This window comes from Stegodyphus dumicola, chromosome 3 (assembly GCF_044657685.1).
Source record: "Stegodyphus dumicola isolate Sdum_Otavi_A_Nest chromosome 3, ASM4465768v1".
In the NCBI taxonomy this organism is placed as follows: Eukaryota; Metazoa; Arthropoda; class Arachnida; order Araneae; family Eresidae; genus Stegodyphus; species Stegodyphus dumicola.
Window position 1 is genome coordinate 55,328,273 of NC_140770.1, and position 19,317 is coordinate 55,347,589.

The window sequence follows — 19,317 nt, forward strand, 5'->3', positions numbered from 1 at the left end:
AAATAAGTTAAACTTCCTCCTTCCATTGCGTAATATGGAAAGGGTAATGCAATGCCGCTCATAAATTCTGTTACATTAACTGATCCTGAGTTTGATAAGGGGGAATAAATTGACATTATTATCTACAAAATTTACATTATAATTATTTCTTTTCTCTTTTGATGTATAGGCAGAATTCAAAATATCTTAACAGCTTAAAACTCCTATTTTGGATGGATTCTGCCAGGAAGTACTGAACATTATGTTTCTGATAATCAAGCGGGAGTTGCATTGCATACTTTTCGTGCTGAGGTACACACTAATGACACCTTGAAGCAAAGGTTACTAGGTTAACAGATGAAGAGGAATATTATGAAATACACTTTCAAGATTATTACCAGCTTAATTACGACGATAGATTCGTCGTCAAGCTTCCATTTCAAATTTCAATTAGAAAAAACTAGGGAACACAGGAGAGGCTGCAGTCGCACATTTATTTGCCATGGAATGCAAATTAAAGAAGAATCTTAGCTTGCAAAAGGGTTGTAAGGGATTTATAGCCGAATATGAACATTATAAATCTTAGAAGATTTTGCGAGCTTTCATTCGAATTGTTTTTTCGGAATTTAATTTTGCAGATCTTGCTTCTAGAGAAGAACCCTGAAGAACATATAATGAATCAACTGTGGTGGCAGGGTCCTAGTTGTCTGAAGCTCCTTTGGCTTGGTCGAGTTCTGTATCACTCAACATCACTGAGAATCAGGTTGTGTTGATTGAAGAAACGATTAATGTTATATTTTCATGTCATATTGATTTGCACAACAAAAATTTAGATACTCTTTTAAATGGCAAGTATTAGGTACCTTATTAAATGACATATCTTTCTTATCAAAAATTGTACGAATTCTAACCTATTGTAAAAGATTTATCAAAAATGTGAAAGTAAAAAATCGATCACCAAGTTGTAAGCCTTTGAGAAACATTTTGCCTATAATTACTTTAGAATACAAAGAAGCCTTAAGGCATTTAATATCATATTTATTTTAAAGACGACATACATTTACTGAATTCCAAAAAGCATTTGAAAAATAGTACATTGGTGGCATTGAGGTCTTCCTTTGAAGACGACCGGGTGGGATATTGCATTCAGCATTCTGTGTTTAATTATAAGCAACCATTAATTAGTCCATCATCTAATAGACTGAGTGAACGTTTGATTGAACAATATATTCCATACTTACATGCAGGTATTAAATCATATTTTTAAACAAAATTCCTGGAGCAAAGAAACTCATGAAAAGTTTTATAGCAAAATGTATCTAACACAAACATAGTTTATATTAGATACATAAGATATAAAGCGAACACTTCTACTCAAGTATTGAGAATCTTGCTAAAATCTATAGTACAATTAGAAAGACCATTTTGCAACTGTATTATTGACTATAGGGAATAAGCAAATAACTTTATAATTTGGCAAAGGACGTTGCGCAAGGACCACTAATGGTTATTTGGCATTATTCGTTTGCTTTACATCGAAACCTGCCCTCACGTAGAAGTTATATGAGATTTAACTACCGGTTCTTTTATTGCTGCAATGAAGAGGTTTCCTGCGTGTCAAAGTGTGCGTAGAAGAGTTTCAGTGATAATACGTATAATTTTGTTGGAGGGAGTAGAAAGTTGCGTGAGGTGGAAATAACTTTAACCCTTTCCGGCTCGCTAGCTTTTAAAATTGGAGTTTTGATAGGCAGTCTAATTAGGCCTAGAGGAGTACACAAGTAAAATTATGTGAAGATAGCACTTATCGTTTTAATTCTGTGGGATTGAATAGAGTTTCGAAAAGAGTGCTGAAACGAGCATTGTTGTCAATGAACTAACCGATGAGAGGCGGAGAAACAAAGAATGCAGACTCTCAGTTGTCCTAGATTATCGGTGAGCCCAGTCTGGGCACACCTAGGGTTCGACGTTTCATTTTAGGCAAGATTTCAGGGTAAATATTTAAAACTAATATAGAATAAGGAGATTAGCATACAGCCAAAAACAACAAAATAGAAATTTCTTTTCAAACAATTCTTTTTATACCCTAAAAAAATCTGGAATATATCTTTGACAAATGAGGGTCTTGAAAAATTAAACATGGCTAAAAATGGATTGGTTTGTGTTGAGCTGCCATCTACTATAAATAAAGAAGGTATAACCTATAGTAACCTATAAATCCTTTTTCATTCAATTTTTCTGTGCGTACAGAAGGAAATTTTTAGGTGTGTCCAGACATTGTGCCGCAAAGGGTTAAGGAATTTAAGTAAGTCAGAAGAATTTAATAAGTTTTGGTCAGACGCATACTGTTTTTCCTGCATCTCCACATTTCGACGGTATATGGGAAAGCGGAATCAAACCTATAAAATTTCATCTCAGAAGAGTGATAAAAGAGAATGTGTTCACATTTGAAGAGTGACTATTTTATTTGCAGAAATAGAAGCTTTTTAAATTCTAGTCTTTTTATTTCTATTATTTCAGATATGCCAAGTTTGGAACTCCTTCTCATTTCTTTATAGGGGAAACTAATGCAGGTGTTCCAGAATATGATTGTACCAGTCTTCAAGATCTTCGTTCCAGGTGGAATCTGCTGCTGAAAATAAAGCGAAGATTCTGGAAGAGACAGGGTTGTAAATATTTACATACCTTACAAAATAGATAAAAATGGACAAGATATCGGCCGAATCTGGAAGTTGGTGACATTTTTCTGTTAAAAGGTTTAACTTCTCCAGCTATGTTGCACATTGGGAAGAATATTGGAGGTATATACAGGACCAGATAAGTTTTCCCATGTGGCTAAATTTCGGACTTTTTACGTAGTGTTTCCGCGTTCCTTAAATGAGTTGATCGCCTAAGCATCAAGAAACCAATTCTTGAGGTTGGAAGTGATGGTGGAGCGCCACATGGGAGTTGTACCTGAGGGTTGAGTGCCGCTTGAGAGTAGTGTTTGGATTCTTCATTTAGCTCTCTTTATTCTCTGGCGACCTATTCCGTGCTAAATGGTTAAACAGCTTGCTGTTATTATAAATAGCCACGCTTTTGGAGCTATATTGATGTGGTTCTGAAAGCCTAGTACTGTCTTTACTGTGTGTTGTATGGCGCTGCTGACTACCACTCCTTTGTTTTCATTATTACGTTATGTTACATTGTTCTTAAGTTAAAATATTCTCTTTGTTGTTAGAGTCTCGTTCGCCGGATTAATTTATTTCTAAGTTTTAGCATACGACCTGGATTCCAGACAAATGCGAATACTATAAACGTTAATGTTATTTTTCTATTTGATAATTTGTACTTCTAAAAACTATTGTATTGTACCTCGATTTCCCATAATATGCAATACTATAATTAATTTTTCTTTCCAAATCCTCTCAAGCTCTAATAATCTTAAATCATTTTCTCATTTTACCCAACTTTTTATACTCTCGTGATGCTAAGACCGTCATTTCGATAAAAGCATAAATGAAACTGATTTATGCAAATCCAAAGGTGGTAATCTGACGGCAGATGCATTCGCTTCTTGAAAATACGCAGAAATGCAATTATTATTCTATGATAAAAATGAATGAAATTCTATGTTAAAAAGGACTTGAAATTTTTTAAGGAAAGCAATTTAATCAACTCCTTTTTTTTATTTTAAATTATGCCAAACATTGTTTGGTAGAACAATGAGGATTTATGTTTTCTGAGTTTAATAAAAATAGATCGGTAAAATGTATATGTTATTCAATTTTACTATCGATTTCATTGCGCAGGTACTTTCTACTTAAAAGAAAACGTGATCGTGAACACTTACCTTCAGATAGTTGAAAATCTTTCCTGAAATCTTTCGAAAGTTATAAACTTCTATTGGTAGTTCACCGTAACCTCTGTCAGTGAATTTAAATTTCTGTCCAGGTTGATCCAAACGAGGGGAAAAGCTTGAATAGATATGTTCTCCAACAAGTTGTTGTAGATGCGGATGTTGCGCCATTACAGGACACAGACCCATGTCAAGCTGAAAGATAAATGTTGCTATTAAATATGCAATATAAAAGTCATATACATAAAATATATGTCACAAAATGATAAGAACGGAACATACTTGGCATAATTCATTTCGTACTGATGCGATGCCGGCAGCAACAGCAATAATTGCCTGAATGGTATTTGTTGTTGACTGCAACGGCACGTATTCTACAAAGGGAACATCAGAGCTTGCATTTTCTTTGTCCATCTGTACTCTCATCTCTTCCTGCCTCCATAATTGTTCGTACCAGGGATTCCGAGGGTTAGACTCCGGTAAAAGTTGACTGTAATGAGTGGCAAAATCTGAGACTTCTCCTGAAATAGACTCATCAGTTTAGTTCCAGAAAACAAACCAAAGTCTACAATTTTTTATCAGCAAAATTTCAGATTTATTTTGCACTTCTTGGTTAAACGTAAACTATAAATTATTAGTCCAAAGGGATTTGAATCCCGAAGGACTATTAGTTTCGTTTTGGCATTTTCCGTCGGACTCATAAATGTCGGTTCACTTTTCAAACTGTTGCCACAAAATGTTAGAGTCCTGCATTATATTTGAAGAAATTAAATAATGAAAAATCTGCATAAATGTATGTATATTTCTCGTATTGTGATAAAACAACGGTACATAGAGTCATCGAATTTTGAATAACGTAATCCTCCAACGAATATGAGCATGTGGAAGACCAAATTTGAAATTTGAAATTTGTTTTATGATCGATTTCCTATTTTTTAAAACTTTGACGAATTTTTGATTAACAAACTCAAGGATTTCAAAGCGAGCAATGGCAACGTTGTGCAGAAAAAACATTTTTATCTCCAGCGCGTGAGTCTCTGTATCGGAAATTCTAAAGATATGCTCGTTTTAAAACTATTTTGCGATATTGCTGTTGCACTGGATCTTATGGTTTAAGTGCGAGGAACATGATATTTAATAAAGAAAGGTAACACACAAAATGTTAAAAAACGCCCCTTTGGACGTAATTTAAAATCTGAAACATTTCAGATTTTTTTTTTTTTTTTTTTTTTTTTTTTTTTTTTTTTGTTATTTATTATGCTTGAGAATTTTATATTTAAATATACTCTCGGTTTCTTTCAATCTTTCCTTGAGGAATTGCTACAGATATTATCCTATAAAAAGTTTAACAAAGTAGTTGATTGTGAATTAATATGATTAATTATTCAACTATAAATATGTAAGCTTGTTGAGGCACTGATACAGAATCAGCATTTATATTACAATAAATTACTAAAATCTATTACAAGAAATTACTAGAAGAATTTTAAAGAACGAGCACACTGGTATTAATTTTTAAATATTTATTGCTTTTAACACGAATCTTTTATAAATGAATGCGATACGACACTCAAGGAAAATTATTTCGATCATATGAACAGCTTCATTCTACGTATTAATAATTTCATTTCTCTTTCCAAAATTCTGCACATTCAGATTTTTTATTTCAAAGTAATGAAAACTTTCTAATTTTGAAACGGGATCCCGTACTGTAGGCTTGTTAATTTTTTTCTAAAGATTTATAAAATAAGAAACAAAAAGGTCCCTTCGAAGAGGAAAAGTCTCTTCAAGGAAATATATAGAGTAAAACTTTCTAGAAAACAGCATTACGTTTATAATTAATAAATAATATACAGATATCTAATATCACATATTTAAATAGATAAATATATTAAGATAAACATATGTATTACGAACTGTAAATAAAAGGAAATAGACAGTTATTATAATCACCAAAGCATATTTATAAATATTATTTAGTGTTAAGATAAAAGTATTACTATGATTTTATGCTTTCAAAGCAAATTTTTAAAACATTTTTGATTAGACGTAATAATAGTAAATCTGAATTCCATTATTATGAACATTTGCGTTATTTTCAGAGTAAATTCCATTAACAACCGAGGCAACAACTACACGCAAGATCAATGCGGTGAAGCAAAGATAGTTTGTTCCAGAAATGCGAATCCGGATAGCCCATTACGAATACAAGAATTACATTAAGATATGAAGTGGATACTCCATGCGTTGAATATATATGTTTGTCGACATTATTCCTGAAATTATCTAGGGGCTTAAAGGTGGGAATTTCGAAGACCAAGGAAATTAAGTACCGCCAAGCATGTCTGACACTGACGGATTAGTAACTGCTGGACACGGTCAAAAATATCGGAAGTTTCTTTGACTGTAGCAACAGCACAGAAGAGTCTTGCCGCGAGATCCATTTCAGACTCCACAGGATCGTGATACAGATAGCTATTGATAGCGTTTCACAGAAAGAAATCAAGTATCGATAAAACAGGTGAAGGTAGGGACAGAAAATCGGTCCAGCACGCGGAAGCCATCGTAGCGGGAATAACCTGTTCAAATGCCTAGAAACAGCCAGTGCAAAACTTACAGGCGCTCTATGTCGGAATCACATGCTGTGGCTCACATTTGCCGGAAAAACGTCCAGTAATTTGTCAATAACCTACTCTAAAAATCCCCAATTATTCGCGGCGGTCATGCGGGTTGGTAAAAGGTACGGCCTGACTAAGCAGTCGTCGATCACTTGAGCCCACAAATCCCATTGTGCTAACTGAATACGTTATCTCTATTGAATGTGGCCTCATCTGTGAACAAGGTGGTAAATTCACATCTCGGACGCTTTTGTTGCAGATACCATTGTGTCAAACGTACACGTGCAAGATGATCATCGAGGAGCAGTAACTAAATCCCTTGGAGATGAAAAGCATGTAAGGACCCGGCGTTCAGAACAAGCTGTGCACTTGCAACGAGACGTCCTTAAGGCAGAAGCAACGGCTCGTATGCTCTTACTGCCAGTCATCTCTAGAATATCCAATACACTTTCTTCCGTAACGACCGAACGTGGCCTGATCTCAGTAGTCCTTCTACTTCTTAATGACCCATCTTAGCACACATTTCGATGCACACCTGCAAACACACTCTGGGGTATTGATGTCTATCTAAGAAGTGTTCTGCGGCTCGTCCATTGTCCTCAACTATTCTATACTCTAAGTATATTTCGTATATTTCTGCTAGCTGACCGTTCCTATACCGTTGAACGCTCTTAGTATGCTAGTAACCGATCGAATGAGGACATCCTCATTTCCCCCTTCAGCGCTCTCGTGCACAACTCCACCTAGCGGCGTACGATGACGTTTGCTGCCATGGGCTGCTGTGGAAATCTCTGTCCTTATGATGTTCCTACCTCCCCTAAAAGTAAGTCGCTACATTTTTTAGACATCTGTATATTATTCTATTACATCTAAGTTTAGAAATTTCCTAACATTCTAGTTACGAAAGTATATTTTCTCTGATTGCTAGAGAATAACAAATTGAAATAAATATCTACAGAATGTACATCACCTTGTTCAGGTCTTAAGATTAGAGAACCAAGAGCAACTTTCTCAAGTCCTTGAACAATATTTAATCTTTCACTCCATTCTCCTAATCCAACCATTACGAGATCACCAGAATGAAGAACTGATGCTTCTAAAAATCTTCCCAAACCAGTTATTATCCTTCTTGTTGAATCAGCACTGGTTAACAGGACAACTACACTAGAACCTTGTTTCTTTGCTTCAAGTAGTCTTTGAATCAGCTTATCCACTTTTTCATCAGATAAATCCTAATTAAAAGAAATTTTAAAGAAAATGTTATACTTAATGAGAATACATTTTATTATGCTATTAAAATGTTATTAAATTATAATGTTCTATAAAGATAAGGCTTTTGGGGCATCCAGTAAGTCAGTTTTAGAATTTGTAATGGATTTTTTTCTTTGGTACATGTTACCCCAAACGCACATTTTTGTGAAAATTTACGCAGGTTTTTCCGAATATCTTTAACAAGGTTAATATGAAGCTAATTATTTTCTTCCATTATAAGTTGCTTTTGGAGCAAAACTGACAGAACCATCATTATTAAAATAAATTTCAAGTTTCAGGTTAAATAGAATTGAAATAAGCGAGTCAGAGAGATTGATCACAATAATATTTTCAAACGTACCACATTAAAAGAATGTTAGCAAGTGTTGCTCTGCTTTCTTACAGCCACTTCAAAATTCCTTTTTATGCTGACTCTATGTCATACTTAGATATAACAAAGAAAGAAGGTTTAAATGACATAATTAAACAGAACTGCAACTTAGTTCTTGCAATTTGATGCAAAGCCATGCCATGTCTGGAGAGGGTGAATAAATTGCTTCAAATAAAACATGACGTCGAGGCATGTTCGCTGATGTTACTTATAATTCTTCTACAGTACGTCTGCAGTGTGTTAGTGGGTTTTTTTTTTTTTTTTTTTTTTTTTTTTTTTTTTTTTTTTGTGTGTGTGTGTGTGTGTGTGTGTGTGGTATGCGAATTGTTGTGTACACTTTCTGAGTAAAGTATGCAAATAGATAAAATTCGTATGTGGACGAGTCAGGAAACTGTTTTTAATCGTAATTCGTTCCTTTATCATAATCCTTGTTCATTTCTCCATAAACAGCTCGTAAATCCGTAAATCTGTAAATCTGGGCCCACTCTTCATGCATCGGGCAACAAACGCCAGTTTTCTAGTTCGTGAGCAGTGTTTTGTGACCCAAGCTGGGATTTTATGAGGGCCAGTGTTTCCTCTTTCAAATATTTAAATGATCTGTTCACTGATACAAAACTAGTTACGCCCAGAAGTGCAGTAATGGTTTCAAATGTCCCTTAGAGATGGTAGTTAACAGCCCTGTACAGTATAGCAAAAGTACTACATATGAAGCGGCATCACATTGCCAAACAAACGGACAATAAACAGAAAAGTTCCGAGTTGAAATAAAATTGAAGAAACGATCATGTTTCTGCTGACAAACCTTCAAAATTCTGTCAATTTTCCAAAGAGAAAGCGTATTCTTTTTTAAAATCCATATTTTTAGCATATTTCATATTTTCACAATTAGCTAGAATTTGGCATCGTTTTCTACTGTGTCCTTGGTTTATTAATCATTTTGTCCATTGCAGTCTCTATTTACCCCTGAAGTCCTTTTTGAATCATAATTTAAGTAATTCATTCTAAAAAGTCAATTTTGTTTCTTATTAAAAAGTTAAAAATAAGGATAATTTCACATGAGGTTTCATGTTTCAGAATACTGAATTTAAGTTCTTATGACTTTTTGAAAGATAAGAGAAACGCGAATTGGAAATTTAAAAGTCATGAAATACCTCCATCACATTAGTCATCAAATAATCATAATACCATTACTACGGATAATAGTTAAGGAAACAAAATTGCTTTTGGATCTCTCCTCCCCAATATTTCTCAAACCTTCAATGCCTTACTTCTTCGTCAACTTTCAGTTGTTGTCCAACACATATTCCTTTCTGTTTCGCAGCTTTTTGGAATGAATGCAATCCGTGCATGGAAACTGGTGTATCCTCGTGAATAATGGTCACGAACCGCCATCCATTATAATCGAAAACTTCTAAGGCAGCCATCATGAGAGATTCTGCTGCTGCAGATACTTGCAAAAGATGATGATTGCGGCCGAGTTTAACTTCAGAATTCAAATGAGGTGTCAAGTCTGATGATGAAATGATGCTGATGTTAAGAGGCCTGTAAGGAGAAAAAAAATAATGTGAACAAAACTTTCCGAGGAAGTTATCTTAAAGTTGTCTGAAAATGGATTTTAGTTTAGTTAATATTAAACTGATAATTTTAATTATTGTGTCATATTATCTTCGCAATAAGATGATTTATCTTGGTTTCGAACTATTACGGATTAAAAACAATGAGTGGTATATATGCCCAGAATACTATTTACAAACACAAAAAGCTTAAGGGAGCTTAAGTGGCAAGCTTAAGGGAGGGAGTTGATGAACACGTAAATTAAAGGAATTTAGAATTCAGGACATAATTTATAAATGAAAAGATAAGGTTTTCACATCACGCAATGTGAAATGTGGCTGTGAAACCCTGCATTTTCGGATTTTATGCGCAAAAATACTCGTTATTCTATTTATGAAATGGAGTCAAAAGTTAAAATTTAATGATGGGCACCACAAGGGTTGGTTTGGTTTATTTGATAATGCCAAAGTACTCAAGAGATATCTGCCTAAAAGGAGGGATAACTTCGGGGAGGACTGACTAAGGGAAAATGTTTCGTATACACGCTTTACATGGAGAAAGCTCGAAGCGCCCTTGTAACCAGCCCGTTCAAGAGATTCAAACCTCGGAACGAACTGCCGCCCAGTCGGTGTAATGGTTAGAGAGGCCTGACTGCGATACCGAAGGGCCTGGATTTCGAATCCCGGAGAAGGCATGGTTGTAACTGTCCGTCCCTTCATAGGAGGCGATGGTGACCCACCTATTAGGTGCCTCCATAATAAACAGACCGCCACATCTGGCCTTGTATAGATTAATGGGCTCTGTTACACTGTAACTGTTCACAATCGGCCATTGGGGAAAAAAAACTCGAACCGAACTACCAGTGTTCAGCGACCTTACCGCTCGGCCGTTGGTGGGCGATGGGCACCACAAAATTAATTCATTTAGACGTCTTATCATCAAGAGCATTTTGGGGTATGTACTTCAGGAGGGAGTAGAACGATCTTGCACCCAGGGATTGGGGAAGATATACAGCTAAGAAATCCTTATCGGAATTTTAACCCACATATGCGGGGTTTCAGACTAGCAGTCAGCTTCCACTAATTACTATAGTATTCAAAACGGCAGAGGGAATAACCAAAATGGTGAAATAGCACAAGATTGGAGAAAAGGATTTTTTTTAATTTGTAAGGTTTACGATGGTTAATCAATTATTATAATTTGAATCTTTATTATACCTTCTTCTTTCTTACCAATTTGCATTCTAAGAATGTAAATTAGTTGTTAGAGTATTCAAGTCGATACCCAAATTTGATTTCAAGTTATTTTAAATACTCGAGAGTCGCGGAAGTTTTACTGTAAGTACAAGTGGTGCATTCTGTTTAATTTAAAGATTTAATTTTATAAAGGCTATTTTAACCTTCGTAGTACTTTGTCATCTAAATTTAGAGTGAAGCGTTAACTCACTCCTCAGTCTAGTAGACTCTAGAGGGCACTGGATTACGTTTCTGCTCAAATAGAATTCCATAAATTTTATAAAACTCATCAAAAAAGAGGGATTAGTTAGCAAAAAAAGGATGAAATGATTTCGACCATCAAACTGATTCGTTAAACTTCTCGTTACTTCTCGCCATCGAGATGACATCCGATTTTGTAATTTTTGGTGAGAAATTTAAAAATTTATCTTTGCGCATTTTTTCAGTTTACGCCAAGAATAATTTTAGCAAACTTCTTAATTTATAGCAACCTATTTTCTTTTTTTTTTTTTTTTTTTTTTTCTCTGCACACAAGCGGAGAAAAGTCATCGTTCATAATTTCAAATACTTTTAACAAAGAGCGTAAACCACGTTTGGCATTATTATCGCTTATGACAAATATTCCAAATTTCAAAATGCGCCAATATTAAAATTCCCGAATATCTTACGAAATATTGAATAAAAAACTCTAATTTCTTCCAAGTATTCTTAGAAATACATCTACTTTAAGATGATAGTAAAACTTTTATAGGTTATATTTCAAATTTTTTTGAAAACTTTATAAAAATTATTTAAAATTACAAATTAAAAAAATAAGTAATAAAAAATAAGGTGAGTGAATTTACAAAATTTGTTGTCAATTAGTAGCAGGAAAAATATTTGAAAACAATTGAAATGCAAGCTGACAATAAATCTGTTGCTAGAAGTATTTCTACAATATTTATGATTAATAACGAGATTGTAAAGCCTTGCTCAGTACATAACCAGATATACCGTATTTCTGTAATGCAATTACTTTCTACTGGGCATGCACATCAAAACTCCTTCCGCTCCAATACAAATATTTGATACAGTTAACGAACAGCTAAACAATACATATTATTATGCAGATAGATAACAAAGACTAACTGATAGGATAGATACATTTAATACTGTTATACGCAAATAAATAAAACATATTATTAAGCTAAAATTATAAATACTACTCGTAATTGGTACTAGACAGGTATACTAATTGGTACTATAATTTAGGGCTGCTACAAGTGAGTAATCAAGACTTGTTATCAATGTTACACTTAACTGAATGCATTTGTTATATAATTTCGGTTTTGAAGCTCCATATCACACATAATTGGCATATTTTTATTTAGGACAATTTTGAATTTTATACCATTAGCAATGTGAACAAACTTTTGCTAGATAATGTAACCAGTAACACAGAATTACTCAATTATGGGAATTCCAACAGACTCTGCGCGTTATATGGAGTTCCTTACATGGCTTTCTAAATATTTTGATTAAGTTATGTTTTCTGAATACGGAAAAGCATGCATAAGGAGGAAATGCCTTTGTGTGGGAGGAGCTGGAGTTTTCTAAGGCAGTTGGCACGTACTCAGGTTACATGTGAGGAAAGCCACGAAAACATCCATCCCTTTTTTCTGAGTTCGAACTCGGGTTCAACTACCAGTATTCAGGATCATCTTAACCCCTCGTCTACTGGTGGGACTATAAAATATTTTCATTAATACATAACGAGCACTTAACAAAACCAAAACACTCAACACAACAAACATAAAATCGACAAGAAACTCCATACAGCTAATTCCTTTCACTATATTGTAAAACAAAAAAAGAAAAACTTAACATTAAAAGTATATACCGTCTCGCCCCATATGTGCTTAAGAAGAAGAAATATTTCAATTACTGTTAAAAGAATACAGATGTTGCAAATAGAAAGTATTATATCGATAAGATTTTTAAATGTCATGTACATAAATACTACTCAGACATTAGTAATATAACACTAAAAATATAATTTTAAAAAATCAAAAATTTATTTTTGGATAGCATGAGTATGACAATGAGGTAAATTATTGCCGCCTTAAGGGAAAACTACGAAAACAATGTTTTTGATAAACTGTTTAGAGAAGTGGAAATTCTTACTTTAAAACAGAAGCTCCGGCCAATGTTTCATCCTCGGAAGTAGTCGAAACAAATGCTAAGCTAGACATTTGTTCGAGATGTGAATTGGTGACATAAGTGGCCAGCTTCTGAGTTGCCAAGAGGGCTGATGAGCAAGTGTCTATGACGGCAATGCCCAACCTTGCACCGGCTAATGATGCACGATCTTGGTTGATTCGATCTACAGTCCAAAGGGCGGCTTCCAAATTTTGTACAGCTTCAGAATTGATGACTGATCCACATTCCATCGGTGATAGTCCTGGTTCATGAAGTGGTACAAGAAGAGGAATTAGGATGTCTTCTTCACGACTTCCAATGTCCATAGATTCATGACTATCCAAATCTTGCAACGAATCTTCTAAGCGAGATTGCCTAGGTCTGCAACAGATATCCAGTGCGTATTAGCTTAATGACAGAAATTACGTTAATTTAGATATTGAGCATTTTTAAATGCTTTAATTTAACATTTGGAAAAATACCTTAATCGTTTAAAAAATAATTCTCCATATTTTTAAGTTGAACAAATAATTTACAAAGAACTTCAATAAACTTTATAAACTTAAGATATTCAAATAGAAGCACAAGTTATTTTGAGTACAGTGGGCGTTGCTTAATGTGATCGCGGTCATTCGAATATTGTTATCGAATTGTCGGAGTTCCACCCAGTGGTATACGAAAGCATGAAAAATGCATCGCTTATTAGGATTAACAAACTGGTTAATGTTATAAAAATATCATTATGAATTTCTTAAAATAATGCCACCAGATAAAATCGAAATGGAATACAGAAACTATCAAATGCTAGAGACATGCCGCAAATAAAGGATTAATTTGCCAAGAACCTTGATTTTGATTTAAGGCAATATTTAAGATTTAAAATCGCTTCTCAGAAACGACAGTAAAGAACTACTTTAAGCATGCCAAGCTTTTAATAAATGAAGAAATAAAGACAGATTAACGACTAGAAACGCCTCAAACTAACATGAGTTGCGAAGAATTTAATATTTTGGTAGATATTGACGAACATACTCAGGTTGCAGCATCCATGATAGAAGATATCTGCCTGTTCTTTTTGAAGCGACTCCGAGTACGTAATGTGATGAACTTCCTGGGAAAAAAGATGACAGTAAAGTTATTTCCGGAGATATTATGACTCTGAGCAATTGGTAAATGAACTTTTCCGTTAACAACTGCAGATAGCCGACTATTAATTGCTTTTTTTAATTAAAATGTACTGAAAATGCGGATTTAGATGTATCTGGTTTCATCTATATTAAATTAATTAAATTCTATTGTTATTTTGATGAATGTTTTTCTTATTGTTTAATATTATTAATCGGTTAATGTTGTTAAAATAGTTAAAGACAAACGTGATCTCATTAATCCGCGCCTACTATATACATCTTTCCATCAAATATGCAAAATGTTTTTCTCAAAAATATTTACAGCAAAAAAAATTAATTTTTCATGTAAAACGGATTTTAGGGTTTTAAAAAATAGATCAAATTTACATTTTTGATTGCTTCGCAGTCATAATAAGTTTCGTAACCGTTTTAAATGTCCTGTTTGGTAGATTAGTATCCGATATGCTTAAGTAGAATGTCATATTAGCAATTACTTTTATGTAAATATAAACTTTTAAAAGATTATTAATTCATTTGTCTTGCTTATAGACTTGAATATTTTCAGTCTAGAACTGGAACTGGAAAATGCTAATAGAGCAAGTCTAATAGGAATAGAAAGCTTATCAAAAATAAGGAGCTCATTAAATCATTTAAAAAATTTGTAAACAAATGTACTTAAATGATAATGAAAATATGCTATATTTTGATTTAAAATGTATGAAATGAGTTTTACCTATTTTCATGCAAATCTAATGCAATTTAAATTGAACTAAAATATGGACGATTTCACTTAGCTCTTAACTTCCGATTACACTGAAATAACACATCGTTACGCATATACTTGTGAAGTCAAATAAAATAAACCCACAACGTCTTCGCATATACGTGTTATCTTACTTGTTTGCATTTGTCTAAAGCTAGAATTTCATTCATACACGGTTCAAGTTCATTCATCAACACCGAATGCTTGCTTTCATCAGCTCCGGCCACAAATTACAACCTTTTTAAAGGATCATTATTCATTGAAATTGAAGCCAAAGAAATCGAATTGTTAAAAAAGACACAGGAACTGTCTAATTTTGCAATAGAGATCTACTCAAATAAAGAAAAGAAAAGAATACTTTATAAGATGCAACGAACAACTCTTCGCTTCTTTTCGCAAAGATTCTACTCGTAGAATTACCTAAACCACTGTCCCAAGCAAAATCACGACCTTTTATTAAAACAAAACCTGATGTGCACATCATATGACACGGAATATTAAATTATACGCCTTTTTTCTTGCAGTTCATTTAAATTTATTGGATTGAATTAAATCTATTTCGTTGGTAGCGCATAAACCACAATAGAATTAATGCACTCTTTTAAATTCACTAAATTTGTTTACCATAACGACACTCTGGCGCTAGCTTCACTTAACAGAGTTACATTTCGTCTATATTAAACTCAGAATGCACAAAATTTATATCATTTGAAGAATTTTCTAATCGTTGCCATATGTTCCATTCAAATACAATAATAAATCTAAAACGATATATAAAAGAAATTAAGGAAACAAAAAAAACGAAACATTTTTTCACAGACGATTCAGTATTTCTCATTCAATTATTTTTGTTCTCACTTCCCGACAAGACAGAAATACATATATCAAAATATCTATATTAAAAATTACGAAGTAAATCTGAAACAGTTATTTCCTCAAATAAATTCCAAAATGGATTAAGCATGATTTAATTCGCAATAATAAAAGAAGGCGTTATCTTTGTTAATGCGAAGCTCAATTTCTCTAGACTGGAAATAAATCCGCTATTTTGCCAGGTTTAAAATGTAAACAAACATGTCCGCTATCGCAAAATTCATTAGGCTTAGCTGCACTTAAACAGCTTTTAAATTGTTCGTAACTCCATAAATATTGCATGAAGATTTAAAGGTATAAAAACCTTAAACGGAAGATAAGAACAACATAATTCAATCACTTTTAAAACAAAAAATGAACAATTTATAAGCATATAACAATAAAGAAACTGAGCTCACTGAGACGAGTAACAGAAGGATATATATATATATACATATATTTATATACTTTTGATGCGGTCGATGGCAACCAAAATACGAGGTGCACATCTACATGTTATAGCAGTCCTACATACAAAATTTCAACGTTCTGAGGCTACTCGTTTTTGAGTTATGCAAAATACGTACGTACGCACAGACACCACGAAAGGTTCTCTTCAAAATTCATTTTAAATCAATTTTATAATTTTTTGGGGAGGAAAAGAGTCTTTTTATTCTGTTCTTACTTGCGGATGTCACGCAAAAACATCATTAAATTGCATTGGATAGCGGTCAAAATCGATATTTTCGTTGAACTATGATACCCGAAATTTTTCGCAATTACTATACTTCCTCTTTACTTCGTACAAGGAAGTAATAACGTTATTGAGTACCTAATCCTTTCAACTAACATTTGTTTTATTTTTTCGGTTTAATTACAACAATGGTTAGGTTTATTTAAATCATACGTACTTTCTTAATCAGAAATATACCTACTTTTTGCCACAGAATGTTAAATCTGCGGATCGCGATTTTTGTCGTACACGCGAAATATTAATGACATAACCAGCGCGGTCGGCAACGGTTTAATGCACAACTACGAGCCGTTCACACTAAACTCGCAGACTACCATTTTGTTGCCCTCTTTATTGATAACGTATTTCTTTTAGTCTTTTTAACTTTATTATTGAGCATTATTTTGTTCGCACTTACGCAATATACAATTCAACAGCTAAATTGCACATTCCTGGTGGCCCACGTTCGGGTTACGTTATTCAACATTTGATGGTTCTAGGTACCTTCGTTCTTCAAAAATACGAGGCACATACAATAGATTCATGCATGCACAATTTTCATTATTTAATTTCTTTAAAAATAATGCAGGGCAGTAATATTTGGTGGCAACAATTTAAAAAGTGATATGCCGTTTTGTTTATTTCTTTCTCTATCCTGAAATACAATTAATCAGTCTGTTATGAATACGACCAAGCAAAGGAAATTTCTGTTATTTTCTCAGCTATTACTTTCATAATGGAGCTCTATTACTCTTCCTAAAACAGTAATAAAATTTTGTTTGGATTCATTAACTTTTTTCTGCATTACAAGCTCGAAACGATTTTTCTACGTTATTTCTACTATTGATAATAATAAGATATTGATATAAATTCAATATTATATTGATATATTAGCTCAATATTGTATGATTATATTGAGCTATTGATATAAATTCTGTTTTAGAAATGGTTAGGAGAAAAAATTATAAAAAATTCATAATTAGAGTTTTCACTTGATTTTTGTTTTATTCATTCAAGTAACATATCCAACGAAAAGGAAAAAAATAAATTCCAAATTAGAAAGATTGTTTTAGCACGGTTTCAAAATAATCGATGGTCATTATGTCGAAGTAATCGATGCTTATTATATTTCTAGAAATATCAGTAAGAGGTGGAGAACTAATGAAAAATTAAATTCATTACGGAAATTTACTACTGATTAGGCAAATATGCAGTTTTTGAGGGGGGCGACGAATACCATGGAACATGGAAAAATTACTTACCTTACACATCCACGACAGCCAGCAATTGAGCATTGAGAAGGTAGACTTACAAACTCGTGATCCAAAATTCGAGACCCTTGACTTTCATACACGATCACCTGGAGAAATGAAATCAGTAAAACCATTAAGATGCCTGACACTAATATATTAATCAATATTCAATAAATTGTAATATATATAGTAGGTATTACATATTACAATTTATTGAAAATTCTACAAAGGTTAATTGTTAACATTTTGCTTATTAAAAAAAATTTCTTTTTGCTATGTACTTCGGAAACAGAGATAGGTAGAGTCCAAATGTTCTTACGGCCTTTACTAGGTATTTTAATCATAACCTTTAAAATTCATTTAAAAATTAAGCAGCATTAGGTGCTAATTTTGAAATTGTTAGTTCTTTCGCATTTTTTATAAATTGAACTGAGTCTACATTTCTAATTTCTTAATATATATATATATACAGTACAAAGTCCGTAATCCGGACTCGTCGGGACTTCGGCGATTCTGGATGAAGGGTTTTTCCGGATTATAGATCATCAATTTAAATCTGGTAAGATGACATGCAGAATTTATGAAATAAAGAGCAATTATGATCTAAAGGGTATCAAAATTTACCAAAAAAAACTTCATATTTATTTGTTTACTTTATTAAACATTTCTTTCAATGTAATTTGTTTAAGTTGCTTCTTTTTTTTTTGTTTTGTTTTGTTTTGTTTTGTTTTTGTGCTAAACGCGCATGCGTAAACATTAGACGCGCATTTGCAAAAGCATACAAAAAAAGGGTTTGTGGCTTTGAGGTCCGGATTATAGATCATTCCGGATAATGGACGTCCGGATTACAGACTTTGTACTGTATTATAGTTGCACCTTAGTTTTAAGCTCAAAAAACTGTGTTGTCCATGGCCGTTCAAACGCAAGAATTCCCTGATTTGGTCCGATACTTTATCAGCATTTTTATTTTTATTTTTTTTTTTTTCCGAAGTGAAGGAAGTCTTGTAATCGCGAAAACTATCGCATTTCAGATGTCAACAGACTTATCCATTTCGTTATATCTGTGTTTACGTATGTATCTCGCATAACTTGAACATTATTACCCATAGAATGTTAAAATTTTGTACATAGGGCTGATGTGACATTGAGTTGTTTACTTCGCTTTTATATTTCAATAGGCAGTGCCAAACGTAATACAAGGTGATTGTTGATAAAGTTGCGATTTCAAAACGCTTTAACTTTGAAGACCGATTTTTTTTTTACATATTTGAATTCTACGACTCAAATTGTGCCCAAATATTAAATTTCGTAAAATATGTCGAGAAACGTACCGAGAAATTTGAAAATTTATCTTGGCGCAATTTTTTCAGTTTTTGTCAAATGGCGAAATTCTTAATTTTATGGTAACCTATTTTTCTATTTCCCTTTCCACGAGTGGAAAAAAAAGATGCAACTTTCAATCTTTCAAATAATTTTAATAAAACGTGTAAAGCACATCTGACGTTATTATGGCTTACAAAAAATATGCCAAATTTCAAAACATACTGA

The 19,317-nt window shown here is 33.2% G+C and overlaps 1 protein-coding gene across 1 annotated transcript in view; it reads right to left on the reverse strand.

Moving 5' to 3' along the window:
• Window positions 1-19,317, reverse strand: part of LOC118187255 (uncharacterized) — a 176,114-nt gene that overhangs the window by 45,092 nt on the left and 111,705 nt on the right. Inside the window, exons 8-13 of the mRNA XM_035357438.2 lie at window positions 17,779-17,876; window positions 13,027-13,422; window positions 9,343-9,616; window positions 7,403-7,664; window positions 4,097-4,335; window positions 3,809-4,009 (exon numbers count right to left, since the gene is read on the reverse strand). Of these exons, the coding sequence (XP_035213329.2) occupies window positions 3,809-4,009; window positions 4,097-4,335; window positions 7,403-7,664; window positions 9,343-9,616; window positions 13,027-13,422; window positions 17,779-17,876 (1,470 nt within the window). The remainder of the gene's footprint in view (window positions 1-3,808; window positions 4,010-4,096; window positions 4,336-7,402; window positions 7,665-9,342; window positions 9,617-13,026; window positions 13,423-17,778; window positions 17,877-19,317) is intronic.